The sequence below is a fragment of the Chiloscyllium plagiosum genome, unplaced genomic scaffold, assembly GCF_037043375.1.
Source record: "Chiloscyllium plagiosum isolate Xiang-an unplaced genomic scaffold, Cpla_swu_hap1 HiC_scaffold_36, whole genome shotgun sequence".
Classification (NCBI taxonomy): domain Eukaryota; kingdom Metazoa; phylum Chordata; class Chondrichthyes; order Orectolobiformes; family Hemiscylliidae; genus Chiloscyllium; species Chiloscyllium plagiosum.
Window position 1 is genome coordinate 44,769,418 of NW_028270174.1, and position 26,522 is coordinate 44,795,939.

The 26,522-nt window shown below is 43.3% G+C and overlaps 1 protein-coding gene across 1 annotated transcript in view; it reads right to left on the reverse strand.

The window, feature by feature from the left end:
• The window catches only part of LOC122559364 (bile acid-sensitive ion channel-like), a 471,193-nt gene that overhangs the window by 86,766 nt on the left and 357,905 nt on the right, over positions 1 to 26,522 (reverse strand). Inside the window, exon 4 of the mRNA XM_087979834.1 lies at positions 21,649 to 21,768. Within this exon, the coding sequence (XP_087835960.1) occupies positions 21,649 to 21,768 (120 nt within the window). The remainder of the gene's footprint in view (positions 1 to 21,648; positions 21,769 to 26,522) is intronic.

Genomic DNA, 26,522 nt, shown 5'->3' on the forward strand with positions numbered 1-26,522 from the left:
TGAAGGACCCCCTTCTTTGGCAACAAGACGATGAGTGCTCTTCACCAGGAAAGGAACAGTTGCCTGGCTGCAAAACAATCCATCAGGATATGCGCATTGTAATTCCCTAGGATGTCTCAGAATGTCCTAAAGAACTCTACGGTCAGCCTACTCTGCCTCTCAGACGTACCCCTTGATAACTGGTTGATGGGCACCAGCCGGCATCTTGTATGTGACAGGAGCATCATGCATCCTGGCAACCCCAGGCTGACCTGTGGCAGGTCATCCCACAAAGCCTGTGACATCATTGCTGGATGGATCCAGAGAGAACAGTGCCTTGTAATAGGCTGAGATCTGTGCCCTGATGCCAGTAAGATCTAAGATGAAAAACATCTTGTCAGCTTGCAGCACAAAGAGCTGCTGATGTCCCCTGCCCCCACTCACACAGTGAGTAGAAGAAGGGGGACCCACGGCCATGTCCCCGAGGAATTGGGATTTGATGACTTGCAGGTCCCTCAGCATGCTTGTCCTCTCCTTGTGCACTCCCTGTAGGGTTAGCAATGCAAAGCTGATTACAGGTTGAGTACCTCCTTTTTCAACTCCTTGATCTTGGATGTCTGCCATTTTGCCAATCCCCTCACATGCTCCTGTCAGCAGACACGGACATGAATCTTGCCCACAATCCTCATGGCATACAACTTGTCCCAGCCTGGGTGGATTACTCTGTACATCCATCCCTGGGTGTACTTTCTAAGGGCTCAGATGATGAGTTCCAGTTGGACAGGCCATTGCGTATTACCAAAGAAACTCATAGTCAATGTTCTCCATGAAGAGATAAATCACTGATTTCCCATAGACCTTGTCGAACCTATCACAGTTTGTACTGCAGTCTCTGTTCTTTTGTTTGTATTCCTTTTTTGTGGCTGTGAATAAAATCTCCTGTTTGGAACTGTCCAAGTAGGTTTGGCTGGGATGCTGTTTGGATGGTTGGTGCAGATCTGATGGTCCAATAGCCTCTATTTGCACTGTAGGGATTCTATGATTCTTTGAAGGTGCATTCTGTTCAATCTGATCTCATCGGATAACTCTAAAGTTCCCAAAATCAGTCTCTGAAACTAAATTGCAATCCTCTCCAAGATATTCACACTTTTCTAATTAAGAAGAACAATATGAGACACAATGTTCCAGGTGCAGCCTCACCATGGTGTAAACAACTGCAACCAGGCTCTTCTAATCATTTTACTCAATGCTCCTTACACATTTCCTTCCTTAATGCCTGCTGTACCTGCATGTTAGCTTATCGTTTATTTTGAACAGGGACATCCAGTCTGTTTGGCCATCAGCAATTTTGACCATCTCAAAAACTAGGAAACCCGCTGTCTTTCTGCTGGACTAACCCCATATTCTTCATATTATACACCTGGCGTTTCAAATACGTTAATCTTTTAATCCCCTCAAGACTGATTAATAAACTTAGTGATGTCAGACTAAGCCCCACTCTCTGCAACTAGATCCTCAGTTTCCTGACCCACAGGCCACAATCAGTAAAGACTGAGGACAATATTTCATCCTCACTAAAACTCAATACTGGAGCCCCCCAGAGGTACGCATTCAGCCCCCTACTGTACTCACTGTATACCTGTGACTGCGTCGCCAAATACCAGACTAATGCCACTTACAAGGTCGCTGATGACACCACCATAGTCAGTCAGATCTCAGATAGCGACGAAACAGACTATCGACGGGAGGTGGAAGACCTGGAAAAATGGTGAAGTGAGAACAACCTAGCTCTCAATACCAGCAAAACGACAGAACTCATTCTTGACTTTTGGCAGGATGTTACTTAAGCCCTCCTACACATTAACAGCACAGAGGTGTGTCAAGCTTCTGGGAGTGGTCATTGACAACAAGCTTCCTTGGACTCCTCATGTGGATGCACTGGTTACAAACGCCCAACAACCTCTCTTCTTCCTCATGCAGCTGAGAAAATTTGGCATGATGGCAAATAATCCTTGCCAATTTTTATAGGTGCGCCATCGAGAACATTCTGTCTGGATGTATCACTATTTGGTATGGCAACTGTACCATTCAAGATCGGAGACAGTTACAAAGAGTGGTGAACTCGGCCCAGACAATCACAAAGGCCAACCTCCCATCTATAGAATCCATCTACCAGGCCCGCTGTCAAGGAAAGGCCGCCAGCATTCTCAAAGATTTATCCACCCGACAATGTTTTTCTACAACCTCTTCCACTGGGGATAAGGTACAGAAGCCTAAACACAAGCACCAGCTGGTTTTGAAACAGTTTCTACCCTGCTCTTGTTAGAATACTGAATGGACTCACAAACCCTTAGCATTCGCCTGTGCCTGTGTTTTTGTTTTTGCTGCTGTTTACCTATTATTTTACTTATCCATGCTACTTAACTCTGTGATCTGCCTGTATTCCTCGCAAGACAAAGCTTTTCACTGTCCCTTAGTACACTTGACAATAAATTTAATTCAATTCTCAATTTAATTCAATTCAATTATCACTGAAGCCTGCTTGGCTTATCTCCATGTGTTATAGTTGGACACCAGTATGCAAATAAATTGAACAAAGAACTGAAGATGCTAGAAATCAGAAACAAAACCAACAATGTTGCCAGCAATTTCTGTTTGTTGTTTTGTTGCAATGCATTGATTTGGCTGCCAACACTGCAGAGAAGTATTTTTATAGGGCATAAAACACAGTGAGCATTTACTGTTCATTTGCCTGAAGCATTCAGTGATGGTCGGCTTAAATGTCCTCATTTTAGGATCAATCACTTTGTGATCACTTTGATGATGGTGAGAGATAATAAAGAGTCTTTCAATGAAACACATTCAAATCCTTTAATGCAAGGTGACCAACTGGTAGTATAATGAGTCCACATCAAATATATATAGTACATTGCCAGTGAACATACATTTACGACTGTGAAAATCTAAAGATTTACTGAGTACTCATTTCACTTATATGCTTCTAAAACATTTTTATCCATCTATCACTGTGTCCAAGTGCAGCTCCTATATTCACAGTTGAGTTAGAGTCATAGAGTTAGAGTCCATGTACAGCATGGAAACAGACCATTCGAACCAACCTGTCCATGCCGACCAGATATCCCAACCCAATCTAGTCTCACCTACCAGCACCCGGCCCATATCCCTCCAAACCCTTTCTATTCATATACCCATCCAAATGCCTCTTAAACGTTGCAATTGTACCAGCCTCCACCACATCCTCTGGCAGCTCATTCCATACACATACCACCCTCGGTGTGAAAACGTTGCCCCTTAGGTCTCTTTTATATCTTTCCCCTCTCACCCTAAACCTATGCCCTCGAGTTCTGGACTCCCCAACCCCAGGGAAAAGACTTTGTCTATTTATCCTATCCATGCCCCTCATAATTTTGTAAAACCTCTATAAGGTCACCCCTCAGCCTCCGAAGCTCCAGGGAAAACAGCCCCAGCCTGTTCAGCGTCTCCTTATAGCTCAAATCCTCCAGCCCTGGCAACATCCTTGTAAATCTTTTCTGAACCCTTTCAAGTTTCACAACATCTTTCCGATAGGAAGGAGGCCAGAATTGCATGCAATATTCCAACAGTAGCCTAACCAATGTCCTGTACAGCTGCAACATGACCTCCCAACTCTTGTACTCAATACTCTGACCAATAAAGGAAAGCATACCAAATGCCTTCTTCACTATCCTATCCACTTGTGACTCCACTTTCAAGGAACTATGAACCTGCACTCCAAGGTCTCTTTGTTCAGCAACACTCCCTAGGACCTTATCATTAAGTGTATAAGTCCTGCTAAGATTTGCTTTCCCAAAATGCAGCACCTTGCATTTATCTGAATTAAACTCCATCTGCCACTTCTCAGCCCATTGGCCCATCTGGTCCAGATCCAGATGTAATCTGAGGTAACCCTCATCGCTGTCCACTACACCTCCAATTTTGGTGTTATCTGCAAACTTACTAACTGTACCTCTTATGCTCGCATCCAAATCATTTATGTAAATGACAAAAAGTAGAGAACCCAGCACCGATCCTTGTGACACTCCACTGGTCACAGGCCTCCAGTCTGAAAAACAACCCTCCATCACCACCTTTGAGCCAGTTCTGTATCCAAATGGCTAGTTCTCCCTTTATTCCATGAGATCTAACCTTGCTAATCAATCTCCCATGGGGAACCTTGTCGACCGCCTTACTTAAGTCCATAAAGATCACATCTACTGCTCTGCCCTCATCAATTTTTGTTACTTCTTCAAAAAACTCAATCAAGTTTGTGAGACATGATTTCCCATGCACAAAGCCATGTTGACTATCCCTAATCAGTCCTTGCCGGTCTATGCATGTACATCCTGTCCCTCAGGATTCCCTCCAACAACTTGCCCACCACCGAGGTCAGGCTCACTGGTCTATAGTTCCCTGGCTTGTCTTTACCGCCCTTCTTACACAGTGGCACCATGTTTGTCAATCTCCAGTCTTCCGGCACCTCACCTGTGACTATTGATGATGCAAATATCTCAGCAAGAGGCCCAACAATCACTTCTCTTGCTTCCCACAGAGTTCTCGGGTATACCTGATCAGGTCCTGGGGATTTATCCACCTCTAACTGTTTCAAGACATCCAGCACTTCCTCCTCTGTAATCTGGACATTTTGCAAACTGGAGGCAGTCAGTTTACTGTTATGGTCCCGTGACTGTAGTGACATGGTGGCATTCTCTAATCATCTGAGTCCAAGAAGACCTGATAAGTTCTGACCAGGAATAGGCTATTCAACCCCCTTATGCATGTTCCAGCATCTGATGCACAAGTCAAAGTAGACTTCTTTGCTGCACCACTTCTTTGCTCCAACCTATACACAGCTATACACAGATATATCGATGATATTTTCTTCCTTTGGACTCATAGTGAGGAATCACTGAAATGATGACACAACAATATCATCAAGTTTCAACCCACCAACAGATTTACCATGGATTACTGTTCAGAATCTGTCTTATTCTTGGACACAAGTATCTCCATCAAGGACGGGCACCTCAGTACCTCACTCTACTATAAGACTTTGGATAGCCTCACGACGCTGCAATTCTCTAGCTTCTACCCAAAACATGTTAAAGAAGCCGCTCCCTACAGACAAGCCCTGTGCATACATAGGACCTACTCAGACAAGGAGAAACACAACGGACATTTAAAGATGCTGAAAGATGACCTCATCATAAGAATGGAATACGATGCTCAACTCTTCGATCGCCAGTTCCGACGTGCTACAGCAAAAAACCGCAACAACCTCCTCAGAAGACGACGCAGGATATGACCAGTAATTCCCCGGAACAGAGAAACTACACCATATTGTTTGTAGCTTTCAATATGCCATTAATGATGGCCAACATCTTGTCAAGATCTTCCCTATGCCTCCACTGCCTGCCTTCAAACAACCGCCGAACCTTAAACAGACCATTATTAAACGGACCATCAAACTACCAGCTTTCAGAACAACATTGACCACAACACCACGCAACTCTGTCACGGCAACCTCCACAAGATATGTCAGCTCATCAACATGGATATTACCATCACAGATGGGAACACCACCCACTATATACATGGCAGATACTCATGTGATTGGCCAGTGTTGTCTATATCGTATGCTGCAGGCAAGGATGCCCTGAGGCTTGGTATATCAGTGAGACCATTCAGACACTACAACAATGGATGAATCAACAGCGTGCAATAATTGCCAGACAGGAATATTCCCTGCCAGTCAGGGATCACTTCAGCAGTGAGGACATTTAGCCTCCGATCTTTAGGTAAGCATCCTTCAAGGCAGACTTCAAGATACACAACAAAGCAGAATCACTGAGCAGAAACTGGTGGCCAAGTTCCGTACCCATGAAGATGGCCTCAACTATGATCTTGGCTACATGCCACGCTACATGTAACCCCACCATACTGTTCTGTAAAATCTTCCTTATTGTCCTGTTTTGACACCATCACCTTGATTTCTCTACATTCATTAGTTTGTACAGTTTTGGATTACTTAGTATTTTGGTTAGACCCTCAGCATATGACTGTTATATCTATCATGTTATTCCAGTTATTTGGTTTGTCTCCAACACCATCTTATTTTAACTTTTATGTAATTATCTGTCTGCGTTATCTAATTGGTTTGTAGGTCATTCCTTCACTCATTATTCCCTTACTCACACCATCTGATGCTTTCCTGTAGAAACTTATTGTTCAATACTGCACTCACCCCATTTGTATGGTCTTTTGATCTTTCTGTCCGAGACCTCTGTGTCTAAATTTCTGTATCTGTCCCTCTGTGTATCTGTGTATCCCTGCATTGTCACTTCACCTGATGAAGGGGCTATACTTGAATGTTTGCAATTTCAAATAAACCTGTTGGACTATAACCTGATGTTGTATGACTTCTGTACTGTTCTATGTTCTTTATCCAAGTGTCATGCAAAACTTCTCTAATAACAGCTTCTAACATTTTCCCAATGACAGATGTTTAACTAACTGACTTTCCTGCTTTGTGTCTCCCTCCCTTTTTCTGTAAAGAGAGAGAGAGTGAATTGGTGGTAGTTTAACGAGGTAAAAACAATGACTGCAGATGCTGGAAACCAGATTCTGGATTAGTGGTGCTGGAAGAGCACGGCAGTTCAGGCAGCATCCAAGGAGCTTTGAAATCGACATTTTGGGCAAAAGCCCTTCATCAGGAATAAAGGCAGTGAGCCTGAAGCATGGAGAGATAAGCTAGAGGAGGGTGGGGGTGGGGAGAAAGTAGCATAGAGTACAATAGGTGCGTGGGAGAGGGGATGAAGGTGATAGGTCAGGGAGGAGAGGGTGGAGTGGATAGGTGGAACCTAAAGTTCACCAGGTGAGGGTCAACTTTGAGAAGCACAGTCCCTTGTGGTAATCTCAGCTGATTTTCTCTACAAGATCATAAATTATCCTATCACATTGCACAATACCAGCGCAGGTTTACCCTGGTCTGCCAAGGCAGCCTTTGTCAATCTCACTTTTTCCTGTCAATATGTGAATTAAAATCTCCCAAAATTATTGATGTGCCTTTCTGACATACTGGATCATCATGTATTGAGGAACTTGTTCATTCACCATCCTAGTGAACCCTTCCCTTGTGAAGCTTTTAAGACTTGCTTTAAGGTTTGAACAAGTATTTCCATCTGGCCTTTTGTCACAGGGTGGTAAGAGTTGATTGCACATGTCTGACTTCACAATTTTCCAGTTACTCATCAAACTCTTGCGCCACAAACTGTGGACCATTGTCACTCACAGCTTAAACCCAGCAAATATTTCATTCAGTCTGTCTATCATTACTTCCATCAATACTGATTTCATGAGTGCCACCTTGGGCCATTTGGCGTATGCATCAATGAACACCAGAAACATTTGTCCTCTCCAGGTCCCATGAAATCCTTTTGAATCAAATGCCGTGGTGTTTGAGGCCATTCTCTTGGGTGAAGTGGTGACAATGGTGGCACCTTTCTTACAAATCTGTGACCCCCAGCTGTCAGCAGGCATGTGACCGATCCATTTTTGAGAATTTCTTTCATCTAGCCAGTCCACTGAACAGTTCCTCAATGAATGGAAGTGGGTATTGATCCACACACAGAGCTGGGTTGACTGCGACCTTAAAGTCACCACAAATCCTCACTGTATGATTCATTTTTATGTCTTAAATGATGAGAATGGCTCATTCACTGATGGTTGGTGGTATCGATGCTCCTGGATTCACCAGCCATTCGAGTTCTGCCTCCACTTTAGGCCCAGATGGTACAGTACGAAACATGCCTTCAGGCACACAGTACATACCTCTGGCTTCAGCTGTAATTAATTTTGACTCCATTCATTTCCCCCAAGGTTCCTTCAAAGGTATCTTTGTATTTGTCCAAGATCTCCTGCAAACTCATATTTGAGTCTGCCAGCCTATTAACCATGCCCCAGCTCAAACTTAAATTTTGTAACCAGTTATGTCTGAATAATTCAGGGTATTTGCCTTTCAATAGTAAAGTGGCAGTTCTGCACACTGGTCCCTTAACTTTACTTTCACCAGTACATAGCCCTTCTGTGACACCACTTGTTCCACGTACATCCATGTTATAATCTTGGCAGGCTTCAATGATCTCCAGGAATCAGGGACAGGGCCGCACCCATATCTATTTCAATTTTTCTTGTCTTCCTTTCTATTTTGGAAGAACCCAGAAAGGATCAGGTTCACTCCGTACTAACAGTATGTTTAATCCGAGCTCTGCTGACTTTGGGCCTTCTGCTTCTTCCATAGACCCAGTTGGCTCCCAGTTTTACTCCCTGCTGGTGGCCTGTATGTTATGCCTTCTCCTCCAAGTTGTTCCTTTCTGACACCTCTTCTTTTGTTTGCCAGCAATTTCAGGCAATGTTCAATTTCTTACACCTGTGGCACTGGGCTTTGAATCAAACACATTGATTCTTTGTGGCCATTCTTGCCATATCAATGGCTTCCATGGTTGGGACTACATTCTACTGAGTTTTCACAACTTGATGCACTCAGGCATCGTCATCCAACTTGGTTGCTTCACTGGCGGTCAACCCCATTGTGGTAGCAATTTCGAAAGCTGCCTTGAAATCCACGTCTCTCATTGTTAGAACATAGAACATAGAAAAGTACAGCACAGAACAGACCCTTTGGCCCATGATGTTGTGCTGAGGTTTAATCCTAATGTAAAATGTAATAACTTAACCTACACACCCCTAAACTCACTCATGCACTCATGTGCATGTCCAGCAGTCGCTTAAATGTCCCCAATGACTCTGCTTCCACCACCACCACTGGCAACGCATTCTATGCATTCACAACTCTCTGCATAAAGAATCTACCTCTGACATCTCCTCTGTACCTTCTTCCTAATATCTTCAAACTATGACCCTTCGTACCAGTCAATCCTGCCCTGGGGAAAAATCTCTGGCTGTTGACTCTATCTATTCCTCCCATTATTTTGTACACCTCAATCAGGTCTCCTCTCTTCGTCTTTCTCTCCAGAGAAAAAAGTCCAAGCTGATTCAACCTTTCTTCATAAACCAAGACCTCCAGTACAGGCATAATCCTGGTAAACCTTCTTCGCACTGTCTCCAAAGCTTCTGTATCTTTCCTATAGTAGGGCAACCAGAACTGGACACCATATTCCAAGTGTGGTCTCACCAGGGACTTGTAGAGCTGTAGCAAAACCTCGCAGCTCTAAAACTCAATCCCCCTGCTAATGAAAGCCAAAACACTATATGCTTTCTTAACAACCTTATCCACTTGGGTGGCAACTATGAGGAATCTATGCACTTGTACACCCAGATCCCTCTGTTCCTCCACACTGCCAAGAATCCTTTAATCCTATATTCAGCATTCAAGTTCGACCTTCCAAAATGCATCACTTCGTATTTATCCAAGTTGAACTCCATCTGCCATTTCTCAGCCCAGCTCTGCATCCTGTCTATGTCACGCTGCAGCCTGCAATAGCCCTCGATACTATCGACGGCACATCCAATTTATATTTGTCATCTGCAAGTATACTAACCCACCCCTCAACTTCCTCATCCAAGTCATTTATTAAAACTACAAAGAGCAGAGGCCCAAGAACAGAGCCCTGAGGTACCCCACTCAACAATGACCTCCAGGCAGAATACTTTCCATCTACAACCAATCTCTACCTTCTGTCAGTCAGCTAATTCTGAATCCACATAGCCAAATCTCCCTGTATCCCATACTTCCTGACTTTATGAATGAACCTACCATGGGGAACCTCATCAAATGCCTTGCTGAAGTCCATATACACCACATTCACTGCTTGGCCTTCATCGACCTGTCTTGTCACCTCCTCAACGAATTCAATAAGATTTGTGAGGCATGACCTGCCCCTCACAAAGCCATGTTGGCTGCCTTTAATCATGCTATGCGTTGCCAAATAGTCAAAAATCCTATCCTTCAGAATCCTTTCCAAAACTTTGCTGACCACAGACATAATCTGTATTTACAGATCTGTCTGATCTGTAATTGCCAGGAATTTCCCTATTCCCCTTCTTGAAAAGTGGAAGAACATTTGCCTCCTTCCAATCCTCCGGTATGACTCCCGTGGAGAGTGAGGAGGCAAAGATCTTCATCAGCGGCTTAGTAACCTCCTTTCTCACTTCCCGGAGCAGCCTAGATAAATCTGGTCTAGCCCTGGGGACTTATCAATCTTAATGTTTTCCAAAATTTCCAGTACATCAACTTCATCAATCTTGATCTGGTCAAGCCTGTATCATTCAAAGTTCTCATTCACAACAAGTTCCCTTTCCTTAGTGAAAACTGAAGCAAGAAACTCATTTAGGGCTTCCCCTATCTGCTCAGGCTCCACGCACATGTTCCCTCCGCTATCCCTGATTGACCCTACCTTCTCCCTGATCATTCTCTTATTCCTCACATCTGAGTAAAATGCCTTAGGGTTCTCCCTTATCCTTCTTGCCAAGCCTTTATTGTGCCCCCTCCTGGCTCTCCTCAGTCCATTTCTGAGCTCCTTTCTAGCAAGCCTGTAATCCTCTAAAGCTGTGCTAGATCCTTGCTTCCTCCAGCTTACAAAAAAACTCCCTTCTTCCTTTTGATGAGCAGCTCCTCTGTTCTCATCATCCAAGGTTCCTTAATCTTACCCCTTTTTACCTGTCTCCAAGGATCAAGTTTGTGAATCACTCACAACTACTGCTCCTTAAATAGTCTCCACATGTCTGCTGTGCCCTCTCTGTGGAACAATTGCTCCCAGTCTGTATTTCCCAACTCCTGTCTGATAGCGTCATAATTCCACCCAGGTAAATAGTGCGGTGAGGAAGGCATATGGCGTACTGGCTTTTATTGGTAGAGGAATTGAGTTCCGGAGTCCTGAGGTCATGATGCAGTTGTATAAAACTCTGGTGCGGCCGCATCTGGAATATTGTGTGCAGTTTTGGTCGCCATACTATAGGAAGGATGTGGAGGCACTGGAACGGGTGCAGAGGAGGTTTACCAGGATGTTGCCTGGTATGGAAGGAAGATCGTATGAGGATAGACTGAGACACTTGGGGCTGTTTTCATTAGAGAAAAGAAGGTTTAGGGGTGACTTGATTGAGGTGTACAAGATGATTAGGGGGTTAGATAGGGTTGACAGTGTGAACCTTTTCCCGCGTATGGAGTCGGGTATTTCAGGGGGGCATAGCTTTAAATTAAGGGGGGGTAGATATAGGACTGAAGTTAGGGGTAGGTTCTTCACTCAGCGAGTCGTAAGTTCATGGAATGCCCTGCCAGCAGCAGTGGTGGACTCTCCCTCTTTATGGGCATTTAAGCGGGCATTGGATAGGTATATGGAGGGTAGTGGGTTAGTATAGGTTAGGTGGGCTTGGATCGGCGCAACATCGAGGGCCAAAGGGCCTGTACTGCGCTGTATTCTTCTATGTTCTATGTTCTAATTCCCTTTTCCCCAATTAAATATCTTCCCTCAGTAACTGCTCCTTTCCCTCTCCAAAGCTATGCTAAATGTGAGGCAGTTGTGATCACTGTCACCAAAGTGTTCTCCCACCACAAGGTCTGACACCTGTCCTGTATCATTAGATTAGATTACTTACAGTGTGGAAACAGGCCCTTCGGCCCAACAAGTCCACACCGACTCGCCAAAGCACAACCCACGCAGACCCATTCCCCTGCAGCTAACACTATGGGCAATTTAGCATGGCCAATTTACCTGACCTGGACATTTTTGGACTGTGGGAGGAAACCGGAGCACCCGGAGGAAACCTACGCAGACACGGGGAGAATGTGCAAACTCCACACAGTCAGTCACCTGAGGTGGGAATTGAACCCAGGTCTCTGGCACTGTGAGGCAACAGTGCTAACCACTGTACCACCGTGCCGCCTATGATCTGTACCTGAAGTGTAACTTGCAAGGATATGTACCAGGTTCTAAAGGTGCGATAAGAATGGGCAGTGAGGTAAATTTCAGCTAGATGACTTGATGAACTGAGTAACCTCTTTCTTTGCCATAATTTTTCTATGACTATAAATCTTTCTTCTGCTTCTGATTAAGGATTACTATCTCATAATAGCCTAAAGTACAGATAATGCTTTTAGGTAACAGTCTGCAGCTCATTATGTTTTGACAATGAAACTGTTGAGTTGCGAATCACTTCCACTAAATAATGCACACAACCAGTTTGGTCTCACTCAGCAACACTATACTTAAAAATAAAAATATTTGCAAAGGGATAAAATGCTATATTAAGTGCACATATTTATTTCTGATGCCTGCGCATACGATACATTTTGTTTCAAGACTCAAAAAAAAGATTTAGTTTTAAACATTCTGGCTTTGCACTCATACTAATCCCAGCATTTCTTCTTGAATAAATGCATGCCCTTGGTATCTCAATATCCTTCCAGTTTTCAGAATATACAAACTATAATCATGAAAAAAGTATAAACAAACTATGATATGTTAAAAGTTTCCTTTAGGTCTTGCATACTTAACATCCTGTCAATTATGCCCTATTGTTACAAAGGTATCACATCACAGGACTCAGAAGCCACTTGGCTCAGATATCTGTGTTGATGTATTGTGAGAGTTATCTTTATCTATATAATAGACACATTTTTGATCAATAAGGGAATCAAGGGTTACTGAGGAAAGGGAAGAAATGAAGCCGAGGATCATCAGATCAGCCATTATTTCACTAAATGCCGCAGCAGCTTCAATGGGCTGAATAGCCTAGTTATGCTGATTTTATGATCTATCCAATCAATCCCAGTAACCAAATCCCACATCCAAACACATTTCTCTTTTTCAAATATATCTAATTCCTTTCGAAAGTTAGAGCGCATCAGATTCCACAATCTATTCCAGATCATAATTCTCTGTGGAAAGACAAGACATTTTCTCTGGTTCTTTGGCTAATTTTCATAAATCTGCATCCTCTGGTCACCTGGTCTGCTGCCAGTGGAAACATTATCTACCAAAATCAAACCTCTCTTCAACCTCCTATTAACCTTCTCTGCTCAAAAGAACAATACACGTTTTTCTAGCCTCTACATATAATTGAAGTTTCAACTTCCTGGTTTTTTTCTAATAAATCTCCCTTGCACGAACTAAAAGATTTAATATCCTTCCTCCAATTCTTTGTGCAATTCAAATAGAAAAGTTTTGCAATATTAGTATTTTGTTAACATTACCAATACTTGTTCAGCAACATTATTTTAGTCAAGCTATCTGATGATGCCTGCTGTGACACTTGCAGCAATGTCTAATTTAAGGAATCTGTACCCAATACAGAAATATTAGATACAAACTACTGTTCCATTTTCCTCCTTCTTGCCCTTGTACTATCTTCACCTTTGCATTCTTGTACAATTCACCTTCCAGCCTAGGCATACTAATTTACAGTTTAGATCCATAATTATCTCCCCTTTCTGCTCTATTATATAAATGTTTATCTCACATCCTAGTACTGAGCTATGTATTATAATTTGGTTTTTAAAATTTAATAGAATGATAAAGATTCAATTTTTGTCCAAAGATATCATAATTGCGGAAGTTATGGAGATTTAGCAATAATCGACAAAGTCCTTATGTAATTGTTTCCTGTTGATATTATTGATTGATTGTGTTTTCCACAGAAACTGGCAACCTTCTAGACTTGCATAATTTATGAGTTAGGATACCGAGTGGTTCATACTGAATTTCACAAATGACGCAAATTTGAGCTGATTCTTTTCTTTGCTGTGCCAAAGATGCTGAGGCTAATTATAGCATTGATGCCAGAAGTGAGATCAGCAAATTCACCTCAGGCTGGGGCTTGAACCTGTACTCCTAGTCAGTATGACAGTCAGAATGTCTATCTAACTAAGAAATCAGTGTTGAATTGAAATAGAATATTAGCAATAAAATAATTGTTTGCAGCTCTGCAAAACATTTAATTTTCAAGTACAAGACCTCATTGTTCCAAAGGCTATTCATTTTTTAAAAAATAGACAATCATGGAGTTTGAAAACTATCATTTCTCAGCAGATCAAAGGAATGAACCAGTGCATCTTTAAATTTCAACATTTTCATTTCAGAGCCATTTGAAAAAGTATCCGTTAACAAACCTCAATCTCAGATGCACACTGAACAGGAAGGCAAGGGCAAAGAGGGCTCCTGAATGCAAATGTGAGATGATTCTTGTCTTCTACCCCCAAAGAAATGGGAAAACAACAACAAAATAAAAGATCAATATTTACCCTAAAATATGACTTGTATTCCCCACAGTTCTCAACTTTGCTTAAGTTTCTGAGTATGCACAAGATTAAAAATAATATCAGTTATGTGTTATTTAGTGAGAATGACCGTAAAATCTGTACAGAGGAATTTAATCCACACTTGTTCTGTCATCCAGGTTCTTAACTGCTCCTGTCACGGTATCTTGGCCCAATCAAATTCATAAAATACTGAATTCAAAATTCTCTTTTGTTCTCTTCAGTGCTTGAAACTTGTATAATAGCAGCATTGTGCTATTTGATATATAGACGGGTTGAATTTCCATCGCCGAGCACCAAATTCAAAATGGCCTCTCCCCTCGTCCGCCTGTCTCATACTGAGTAAGGAAACCCTTCTGAACACACCTGACAAAAACGGCTCCATCCAAACCATCTGCACTTAGGAGGTTCCAGTCGATATTGGGAAAGTTGAATCACCCATAACAACAACCCTGCTACGTCTGCATTTTTCCAAAATCTGCCCGCCTAGGAGTTCTTCAATCTCTCTACTGCTATTAGGTGATTTGTAGAAAACCCCCAATGCGGTGGCTGTTCCCTTGCTGTTCCTAACTTCTACCCATACTGACTCAGTAGACAAACCTTCCTCAACACCTTAGTTTCTGTAGCTGTGACGCACTCCCTGATTAGCAATGCTACGCCCCTTCCTCTTTTTCCACCCTCCCTGTTCTTTTTAAATGTTCTAAACCCTGGAAGATCTAGCAACCATTCCTGCTCCTGTGAAACCCATGTCTCCGTTATGGCCACAACATCGTAGCCCCAAATACTGATCCATGCTCTAAGTTTGTCACTCTTATTTCTGACACTCCTTACATTAAAGCAGACACACTTTAACCGATCCCTTTGTTTCATCGCGTGATAAACCTTCCTGATAGATTCACTACATCCTGTCATGCCCCAGCTGCAATTGTCCCCTCTCAGATGTGTGGCTCCGATTGTTAGTAGCTTTCGTTGGATGACTTCATATCAAAGCCCACAAGCCAGGCAGTCCCACAAGGCACCTTGCAGGAGCTTTCCAAATTCATAATGTTCCACTAATTCAGCAATAGACTCTCCTTAATGCTGTACCCATTAAAAAAATGGAAATGTTATGTAATCGTCAGAAGTTTAGGTGCAAAATTAATGTTTTATACTTTGCATGGCTCTTGGAATGTCTTCTCTGTGGATTTCTCTGGTTACACCAGACTCCTACCAATTAAGAACACCAGTATCATGATGTACGAAGCCGCTTGGTTCACATTCTATGCATAAAATCCATATCTCTGACTGTTCATCAAATGGTCCCATCTCCTCAAATTGACCTGTCATTTTGTTTTCCCACCAGTGACAATTTTTCTTGCCACTCAAGTCTAGTAGTCACTTGGAACCCAAGTCCCTTTGAATGCTGTCTACATCGGCCACTCCCTCAGCAGCTGTGCTAGTATACCTTTCCTGCCTCACATTGCCCGAGACCCCTGATGACGGCTCTCTGTGACAATTTCAGTATCTCCTGTGTGCACACTTTCTTTTTAGCCAACTGCCCAAGTCCTCTCCCAACTTCCTGGCTCTTGGCCCACTCCCTGATGTGTGCCTTCTTTCCTGGTGTAAACCCTGGCCCAAGTACCCTCACAATTGCTTCCCTCGGCATTACCTCCTTAATTTTGTGCCATTTCTAAATTCCAGGCAATGACGTTGGACAGAAAAAAGGTGTTTGCACACATGGGCCGAATCCCACTCTTGTCAACAATTGTTATCTTGGTGCTTCCTTCCTTTCAAACCAGGAATTATACACAAGTAGATGAATGATAAATCTGAACAGGAACACTTTATTGATGTTCTCACACCTCCTCTGCTGGTTCTGGACTGACCAGCTCACCTGACCAGCACTCAAACTGCATTCAAAACAGTACAGATCCTACTTTCCCCAGTCCTGATGCCGAGCACTCGCTAAACAATTTCCTACTTCCCAACTATTTTCAGTCTCCCAGTACTGTTACCTGTGTTTTTACATGACCCCATTATACCTCTAAGTGTTGTCGTGTACCACTGTGCCATGGTCAGTTAATTCCTGATGAAGGGTTTATGCCTGAAACGTTGATTCTCCTGCTCCTCGGATGCTGCCTGACTGGCTGTGCAATCCCAGCACTACACTCTTTGATTTTGAACTCCAGCAGTCCTCACTTTCTCCTAAGTCTTCCATCCCGCAACTCTCATTCTCATCCCAGCAAGCTGAAAGAGCCTCAAACCTGTTGGACAATTTCAAAGGCTGAGGCTTCTGTCCTCCTGCCCTTTGTTTCCACTTACCTACCTCACATGAAATTACATTCTCCTGTGCCTGAACACTGAATAAATCATAAGATCCAATCCTATGAGTTGGGACTGCCTCTTGGTACAAGGAATCCAGTTAGCTTACCCCTTCTCTGATACATTCCAGAGTCTGTATTTCAGCCTCCAACCAAATCTGAGCTGAAAATGCTCAAACCTCATACACCCTGACCTCAGGAACTCCAGTGCTCGTGATCCATTTAAATTAAACTAGGGCAGTGGTTCTGCTAAGGGAGCATGGACAGATAGGAGATAAATTAAAAAGCAGAATCAAAAAGGTAATAATCTCTGGATTACTACCTGAGCCACGAGCTAATTGGCAAAGGGTTAATAAGATTAAGCAGGTAAATACGTGGCTCGAAGATTGTTGTGGGAGAAGTGGGTTTGAATTCATGGGACATCAACACCAGTACTGGGGAAGAAGGAACCTGTTCTGATGGGACAATCTTCATTTGAACTGTGCTAAGACCAGAATCTTAGCGAATCACACAACAAAAGCTGCAGACAAGGCTTTAGACTGAATTGGAGGTGGGGGGTGGTGTGGAAGGGGGAATGGCTGAGTTATAGGGGAAATTCAGAAAACCAGAATCAAAGTAGGAGGTAAGAGTGCAAACTCAGGAGAGGTTATTAAAGTCTCCAGCACAGGCACACATAGGAAAGAGTGTATAGGAGTGTTAACAATAAAACGTCAAGCACACTGGGCAAACAAATGACAATTAGAAGAGGGATGGTTAATACAGGACTGAAGGTGTTATATCTGAATGCATGCAGTATAAGGAATAAGGTAAATAAGTTTGTGGTGCAGATGGAAATTGGCAGGTATGACGTGGTGGGCATCATGGAGACATGGTTGCAGGGGGAATCAGGATTGGCAGCTGAATATTCAAGGATATACATCCTATTGAAAAGATTGGGAGGTGGGCAGAGTGAGTGAGGTTGCCTTATTAGTAAGAAATTAAATTAAATCAATAGTAAGCAATGAAGTAGGATCAGATGGTGTACAATCTGTGTGTATAGAATTGAGAAGGCCTTTAACAAGGTTTCGTACAGGAGGCTACTGAGTAAGATAAGGGCCCATGATGTTAGACACAAGTTGCTAGCATGGAAATAAGTTTGGCTGTTTGGCAGAAAGCAGAGAATGGGGATAAAGGGTCCTTCTCAGGATGGCAGCCAGTGACAAAGGTGTTCTGCAAGGTTCAGTATTAGGACCACCATTTTTCACTTCATACGTTAACGGTCTAGGTGAAGGATGAAGGCATTCTGGTTGAGTTTGCAGACAATACAAAGATTGGTAGAGGGACAGGTAGCACTGAGGAGTCAGGGAGGCTGTTGAAGGATTAAGACAGATTAGGAGAATGGGAAGAAATGGCAGATGGAGTACAATATGGAATCATGTGAGGTCATGTGCTTTAGAAGGAAGTGTAGGGACATGGACTGCATTTTGGGAAAGCAAATCAGAGCAGGACGTGTACACTTAATGGTAAGGTCCTGGGGAATGTTGCTGAATCATAGACTCATAGTTCCTTGAAAGTGGAGTCACAGGTAAATAAGATAGTGAAGAAGGTGCCTGGTATGCTTTCTTTTATTGATCAGAACATTGAGTTGGGAGGTCATGTTGCAGCTGTACAGGACATTGGTTAGGCTACTTTTGAAATATTGTGTGCAATTCTGGTCTCCTTCCTATTGGAAGGATGTTGTGAAACTTGAAAGGGTTCAGAAAGGATTTACAAGGATGTTACCAGGGTGGAGGATTTGAGCTATAGGGAGAGTCTGAATAGGCTGGGGCTGTTTTTCCTGGAGCATCGGAGGCTGAGGAGTGATGTTATAGAGTTGTATCAATTCATGAGTGGTATGGATAAGGTAAATGGACAAGGTCCCTTGGATGTAGGAGTCCAGAAGGTTTAGGGTGAGAGAGGAAAAATATAAAAGGGACCTAAGGGGCAACATTTTCACACAGAGTGTGTTTGTGCATGGAATGAGCTGGCAGAGAAAGTGGTGGCAGCATTTAAAAGGCATTCTGCATGGGTGTATGAATAGGAAGGGTTTAGAGGGAAATGGGCCAAGTTCTGGCAGATGGGACAAGATTAGGTTAGGATCTCTGGTCAGCATGGACGAGTTGGATCAAAGTGTCTATTTCCATGCTGTACATCTGTATGACTCTATGACACGCAACATATACTCAGCTACTTCTGTAGCAGGATAAAAATCAATTTCTGAGGCTAAAAAGTTTAGAAAAGACAAAAAAGCCCCAGAATATCTCTCCTCATTCCTGTCCTAACTAACTCCTTTAATTACTTAGCTTCAGCATTCTCTGGCATTTTGCCGTGCGGTGCATCCATGGCTACAGTTAATATTAGTTATCTGTTTTGTAGTTGCTGGACCTTGATTCCCCAAAGTGGTAGCCATTTATCCAACAGAGGGTCCAAGTGCTCACATGCCATAGCCATGATAATCAGACAGAACATGAATGGCCTTCGCCATCTTTCATGTGCACATGGCCTCTGGTACCTCCATTTATGTGCCTTTGCTAAACTCTTTATCTCCAACAAATGAACCTGAATCCATTGCTACTAACAAATCAATAAGAATGACATCTGCCATCTCCTATTGCTGAATCCAGAATTACATAATCTGTCAATACAGTGCCTGGATCAGTCAGTCAGTGCCTGGATCTAGCAGTCCACCTAGACCAAGGACCTCACTGATTACTTCTTTTGCTAGCTTGAACTCACCTGATTGTGACCTTGAGGGTGAAAGCTACTGGTGAATGTTGTGATGGTCTTTGCTTTGACCCTCAGAAGTGGTGTTGGTTATACTGGAGCTTGAGGAAGAGCTGGAGGTGGGGTAAGGTTGCCTGCTTTGCTTTTATCTGGACAGTCTGCTGGTAATTGGAGTGGCAAAGAAAAATAATGAACCCAAGGATATGCATAGTGTTTCACTCTGTCAGCACTTCTGATAACAGCAGACTAGAGGCATCCTGACTTGCATCCTGAGAGTCGTATTTTCTGGTTGGCACAGGCATAGATCATGGTTGCGAGTTTGGTGCCCTTCTTGGGGCAGCGCGGTGGCACAACGGTTAGCATTCATGCTTTGACAACAGTGGTTCAATTCCAGCCTCGGGTGACTGTCTATGTGGAGTTTGCACATTCTCCCTGGGGCTGTGTGGGTTTCTTCCAGGTGCTCTGGTTTCCTCCCATGGTCCAAAGATGTGCAGGTCAGGTGATTTGGTCATGCTAAATTGCCCTTAGTGTTCAGGGGTGTGTAGGTTAGGTGCAATACTCAGAGGTAAATGTAGGGTGGGATACTTTTCGGTGTTCGGTGTGGACTTGTTGGGCCGAAGTGCCTGTCTCCACACTGTAGGGATTCTAATCTGAAATTTGAAAAAAATTGAGGAGGGAGGAGATCCAAACATCCAATACACTACCATCAATTTGGGATTGCTTCCTGAGTGATTTACTCTGTAGAGAGGTAGGAGGGTCAGTCTAAGAGTTTCATGAACGTACATGACAAAGCCAGCTCCTGAACACTTGCTGCAAGTGCTTAGCAATTGAACAATCCTACCAACATAAAGTAGCTGTCATATGTTCAGTCTATATATAATGTCTTATGCTGAGGCTTGCATGTGCTGCTCCTCTGTGATAGTCCTATGCACTCGCACTTACAATGTCTGACACCCCTTATGGGTGTGACTTTGCAGTTACTGGACAGTGTTCATTACTCCGAAGGAAAACAGCATCTTTTTGTGGCTTTGGAGTCAGGTTCATTTGGTGGACCGATGTGTTGTCAGCATTGTGCAGACCACTTTATTGGCACAAGTACCTCTTGTTGTCATCCCTGCAAAACAAGACCATTCACCTTACCTCAACAGCCTGGAAGAGAACCTGCAGCAAGGGATCAATAAGCTGTGAGGGCTATAGTTTCTGTCCAGGAGAAAGTGAGGTCTGCAGATGCTGGAGATCAGAGATGGAAATGTGTTGCTGGAAAAGCGCAGCAGGTCAGGCAGCATCTAGGGAACAGGAGAATCGACGTTTCGGGCATTAGCCCTTCTTCAGGAATAGTTTCTGTCCTACTGGTATCTTTACTGGGAGTAAGATGTGACATGAAGTTGGGGTGGGAGCTCAATGGGGAATGAGGTTGCTGGGGCTGACCAACATAGGCTCCTGGATTGCAGTGAATGAACGCCTGTCTGGCTTCTCTTTAAACAGGAGAAAGTGAGGACTGATGATGCTGTAGATCAGAGTTGAAATGTGTGACATTGGAAAAGCACAGCCGGTCAAGCAGCAGCCGAGGAGCACAAGAATCTACATTTCGGGCATAAGCTCTTCATCAGGAATCATTAAACATGGCATCTGGATGTTTTGATTCAGCAAAACAGAGTACGTGTGATCCACAAGATTTGCTACACTACTCATACAATTATGTGTAAAGAGGTGGGAACTGCATAACCACACAAGACAACACACCCCTGATTGGAAATGGCACTCAAAATCATGCACAACACACGATATAGACTAGATTACATTACATTACAGTGTGGAAACAGGCCCTTCGGCCCAACAAGTCCACACCGACCCGCCGAAGTGTAACCCACCAATACCCCTACATTTACCTCTTACCTAACACTATGGGCAATTTAGCATGGCCAATTCACCTGACCTGCACATCTTTGGACTGTTGGAGGAAACCAGAGCACCCGGAGGAAACCCACACAGACACGGGGAGAACGTGCAAACTCCTGAGGCGGGAATTGAACCCGGGTCTCTGGCGCTGTGAGGCAGCAGTGCTAACCACTGTGCCACTGTGCCGCCCACTAAAGGAGATTCTGTCTCTCCTTTCTACCACAGAATGAATTCACTTCAATGACTTAATTCACATATTTGACTGAATTTTTATCTTCTTTTGCTGTATAAAAAGCACACACTGTAAAAACTTTTATGGATAATGTTCACTTAAGTTTAATTACTTCTCAATTATCAAATTTCCCATTATTTACCAAAATAAACAGTTTATTCTAATGCTAAGTATCATGCAAGGTAAACCTGTTTAATATCCAGCATCACGGTTAATCCTCTTCCTGAAATGTTTGCACTCCTTTTAGCCGTGTCATCGTGGTTGAAAGTGTAACAACTGCCATATTCAGTAAAAACGTGTTTAAAATCCTAGAAATCAAATGTAAAAGTTAGTCAAATGATAACTGTTGTTTTTCTCTGTTTTATAGGCTGTTAAATATACATTAGTACACACATGAATAGTGATGAATAAAAAGGAAATGGCAGACACCAGTCATGATGATCAATACCATTAGCTTGAAGAGCATCCACTTATAAAAATTAAAATAAAACCAAGAACTGCAAAAGCTGGAAATCTGAAACAAAAACCAGAAATTGTTAAGAAAACTCTAGCAGCACCTTTAGACAGAAAGCAGAGATAACATTTTGGGTCCAGTGACTCTTCTTCAAACCTCATATTACCTATGAAAAGATGGTATATGTGCTGATGATAGAAGTCGATGTGGGAGAAAGTGTAAAGAAGTAAACAATAGGTAGAGATAAAACCGGGAGGGAGACAAAAACAGGCACACAAAGGGATGGATAATAGTAAGCCACGGAGAAAGAAAGGTCTTTTACTTACATTTGACCAATTCATTGAGAACTGTTGACGCGGCATCAATCATCTTAATTTCTTTGCCTTCTCCCCATTTGAACTTACCTGCCTCTGAACTGACCGCACTCCATGCTCTCAGATACAACCTGAACTTTGTAATCAAACCTGCCAACAAGGGTGGTGTTGTTGTTGTCTGGCCTACTGATCTCTAGATTGCAGAGGTTATGTGCCAGCTCTCATACACTTCCTCCTGTCTCTCATTGGTTATGACCCTACCGTCAAACATCAGGCTAATATTTGATTGACATTTTTCTTCTTTTGCTGTATAAAAAGCACTCACAGTAAAAACTTCTATGGATAATGTTCACTTAATTTTAATATTTTAATTATTTCTTAATGTTCAAATTTCCCATTGTTCAAACATCATCCATGGTGGTCAATAATCTCACCTTATCTTGGGGTCTGCCCTACACCACACTCCAACCCCTGCAACAGCCTCCAAGCTCATTGACCCCTCCCACCCCCCACACCCACCCCATAAAGCCCATAAAACCTTTTTCCCAAAATCCACAAATAGGACAACTCAGGCAAACCCAGAACAGTACCTGTTCCTGCTCCATGGAACTTATTTTTTCCCACTTACATCCGCAAAACTTCTGACACTTTATATCAGTTTCAGAATTTCTAATTTGTGTGCATCAGCCCACTCGTTTTCACCATTGATGTGCAATCCTGTTAAACATCAGGATGGTCTTAGGGCTCTCTGCTTCTTCCTGGAAGAAAGGTCTGAACTGTCCCCATCCACCACCACTCTCCTCAGCCTGGCTGACCTTTGTTCTCTCTTGGAATAACTTCTGCTTTAACTCTTCTCACTTTCTTCAGATCAGAAGTGTGGCTATGGGAACCCATATGGGTTTCAGTTATTCCTGAGTCTTTGTGAGGTGTGTGAGACATTCTGGTTTGAATCCTAGACCCCCCAGAATGCAGGACATTGGTACATCAATGATATCACTGCCTCTTCTGTCTCCTGTCCATAATTGGAAACAATTGATCATTATGACTTCTAATTTCCACTTTTCTCTCATCTTCGCCTTATCCATCTCTGACTCCTCCATTCCCTTCTTGATATCTGTTTTAATTTCTGACCACTGATACCCACTACAAACTCACTGACTCCCACATTGGCTGGATTATACATCCTCACAATGTAATTCTTGTGAAGAATTCCATTCTCCCAATTTCCCATCTCCATTGCATCTATTCTAATTACAGAGGAACCTTGATTATCCAAAGGACACGGGCGGGGAATATTTCATTTGGATAATTGAATGCCGGATAATCAAATGCCGGATAACACAGTTTAGCCAAGCATCGGAACCTTGCGATCTTGTTCGGATAATCCAAAATTCAGATAATCGAATGCCGGATAATCGAGGTTACTCTGGATACTACTCTTCACAGGAGGGCCTCAGAAATACCCAGCATTTTCCTCAACCAAGGATTCCTCACTGCCATGCTTGATAGAGCCCTTACCTATATCTGAGCAATCTCCCACACTTCAAGCCTTATCCCTTCTCTTCCCTCCCACAACACCGATTCGATACAACTGATATTAATTTCTCATGCCATTAGCATTCACTAGCAAAGGATCCATACCCATTTCTGCCACTTCCAGTGGGATGCCACCACCAGATACTTATTGTCCCTCCCATCTGCCACTTCTTTGCCCACTCTCCTAACCTGTCCAAATCCTTCTGCCCCTTTCCCGCCTTCTCAATTCTACCTGTCCCTCTCTCTATATTTGTACTGTCTGCAAACTTAGCCAGAATGCCCTCAGTTTCTGCATCTGTATCATTAATTTATAAAGTGATAAGTGGTGGCCCCAACACTGAACCTTGAAGAACACTACTTTGTCACCAGCTGCCATCCTTAGAAGGACTTTTTTATTCCCACTGGCTGCTTTCTGTTAAACAGCCAAGCTTCTATCCATGTTAGGACCTTGCCTCTTACACCACAGGCCATTATCTTACTCATTAGTCTCCTGTGTGGCACCTTGTTAAAGGCCTTCTTGAAGTCCAGGTAGGTAACATCTATTGATTATCCTTGGCCTAACCTGCTCATTACTTCCTCAAAGAAATCTAGCAGATCTGTCAGGCGTGACTTCTCTTCAATGAAACCGGACTGACTTTGCCATATTTTACCATGCATTTCCAGATATTCAGAAATTTCATCCTTCACAGTGGATTCCAGGAACCTACCCACGACCGAGGTTAGGCTAATCAGTCTGCAATTTTCCATCTTTTGCCTTACTCCCTTTTTAAACAGGGATGTAACGTGAATGATTTTGCACTTCCCTGGGACCCTCCCTGATTCTAGTGGTTACTGTAAGATCACTGCTAAAGCTATCTCTTCAGCCATCTCCCTTAGAACTCAGGGTGTAATCCAGCTGGTCCAGGTGACTTATCCACCTTCAGGCCATTCAGTTTTTCTAGCTCCTTCTCCATGGAGATGGCCACTATACTGACCTCTTGAACTTTTGGACCGTTACTCGTGTCTTCCACTGTGAAGGCTGACATGAAGTAATTATTCAATTCCTCAGCTATTTCCTTGTTCCCCACCACTATCTCTCCAGTGTAATTTTCCAGTGGCCCAATGTCCACGTTTGCCTCTCTTTCGTCCTCATATATCTAAAAACACTCGTACAGTCGTCCTTTACGTGACTGGTTAGCTTACCCTCATATTTAATCTTCTGCGTCCTTATTTCTTTTTTGTTACCCTCTGTTGATCTTTGTAAGCTTCCCAATCCTCTAGTTTCCCACTGCCCTTCACCACATTGTATGATTTTCTCTTTTGCTTTTATGTTATCCCTGACTTCCCTGTCGGCCAGGGCTGCCTCATCCTCCCTGTACCATGCTTCTTTTTCCTCGGGATGAATCCCTGCTGTGTCTCCAAAGTACTCCCAGAAACCCCTGCCATTGCTGTTCCACTGTCCTTCCTGCTAGGCTCCTCTCCCAGTGAATTCTACCCAGCTCCTCTTTCATGCTTCTGTAGTTGCCTTTATTTAGCTATAAGACCTTACCTCTGATTCTATCTTCTCCCTCTCAAATTGCACAGTAAAGTCAATCACCTTAAGCTCTCTTATACCATCCTTTCCTAGCTGCCATCAGTTCTGAAGAAAGTTCACTGGAAATGTTAATTCTGCCTTCTCTCCACAGATACTGGAAGACCTACATAGACATAGATAGAAGAATACAGCGCAGTACAGGCCCTTTGGCCCTCGATGTTGAGCCGATCCAAGCCCACCTAACCTATACTAACCCACTATCCTCCATATACCTATCCAATGCCCGCTTAAATGCCCATAAAGAGGGAGAGTCCACCACTGCTACTGGCAGGGCATTCCATGAACTTACGACTCGCTGAGTGAAGAACCTACCCCTAACTTCAGTCCTATATCTACCCCCCCTTAATTTAAAGCTATGCCCCCTTGTAATACCCGACTCCATACGCGGGAAAAGGTTCACACTGTCAACCCTATCTAACCCCCTAATCATCTTGTACACCTCAATCAAGTCACCCCTAAACCTTCTTTTCTCTAATGAAAACAGCCCCAAGTGTCTCAGTCTTTCCTCATACGATCTTCCTTCCATACCAGGCAACATCCTGGTAAACCTCCTCTGCACCCGTTCCAGTGCCTCCACGTCCTTCCTATAGTATGGCGACCAAAACTGCACACAATATTCCAGATGCGGCCGCACCAGAGTCTTATACAACTGCATCATGACCTCAGGACTCCGGAACTCAATTCCTCTACCAATAAAAGCCTTCCTCACCGCACTATTTACCTGGGTGGCAACTTTCAGAGATCTGTGTACATGGACACCAAGATCCCTCTGCTCATCCACACTACCAAGTATCCGACCATTAGCCCAGTACCCCATCTTTTTGTTATTCTTCCCAAAGTGAATCACCTCACACTTAGCTACATTGAATTCCATTTGCCACCTTTCTGCCCAGCTCTGCAGCTTCTCTATATCCTGCTGTAACCTGCCACATCCTTCCTCACTGTCAACAACTCCTCCGACTTTCGTATCATCCGCAAACTTGCTCACCCAACCTTCTAACCCCTCTTCCAGGTCATTTATAAAAATGACAAACAGCAGTGGTCCCAAAACAGATCCTTGCGGAACACCGCTAGTGACGGCACTCCATGAAGAAACTTTGCCATCAACTACTACCATCTGTCTTCTTCCATCCAGCCAATTCCTAATCCAAACCTCCAACTCACCCTCAATGCCATATCTCCGTA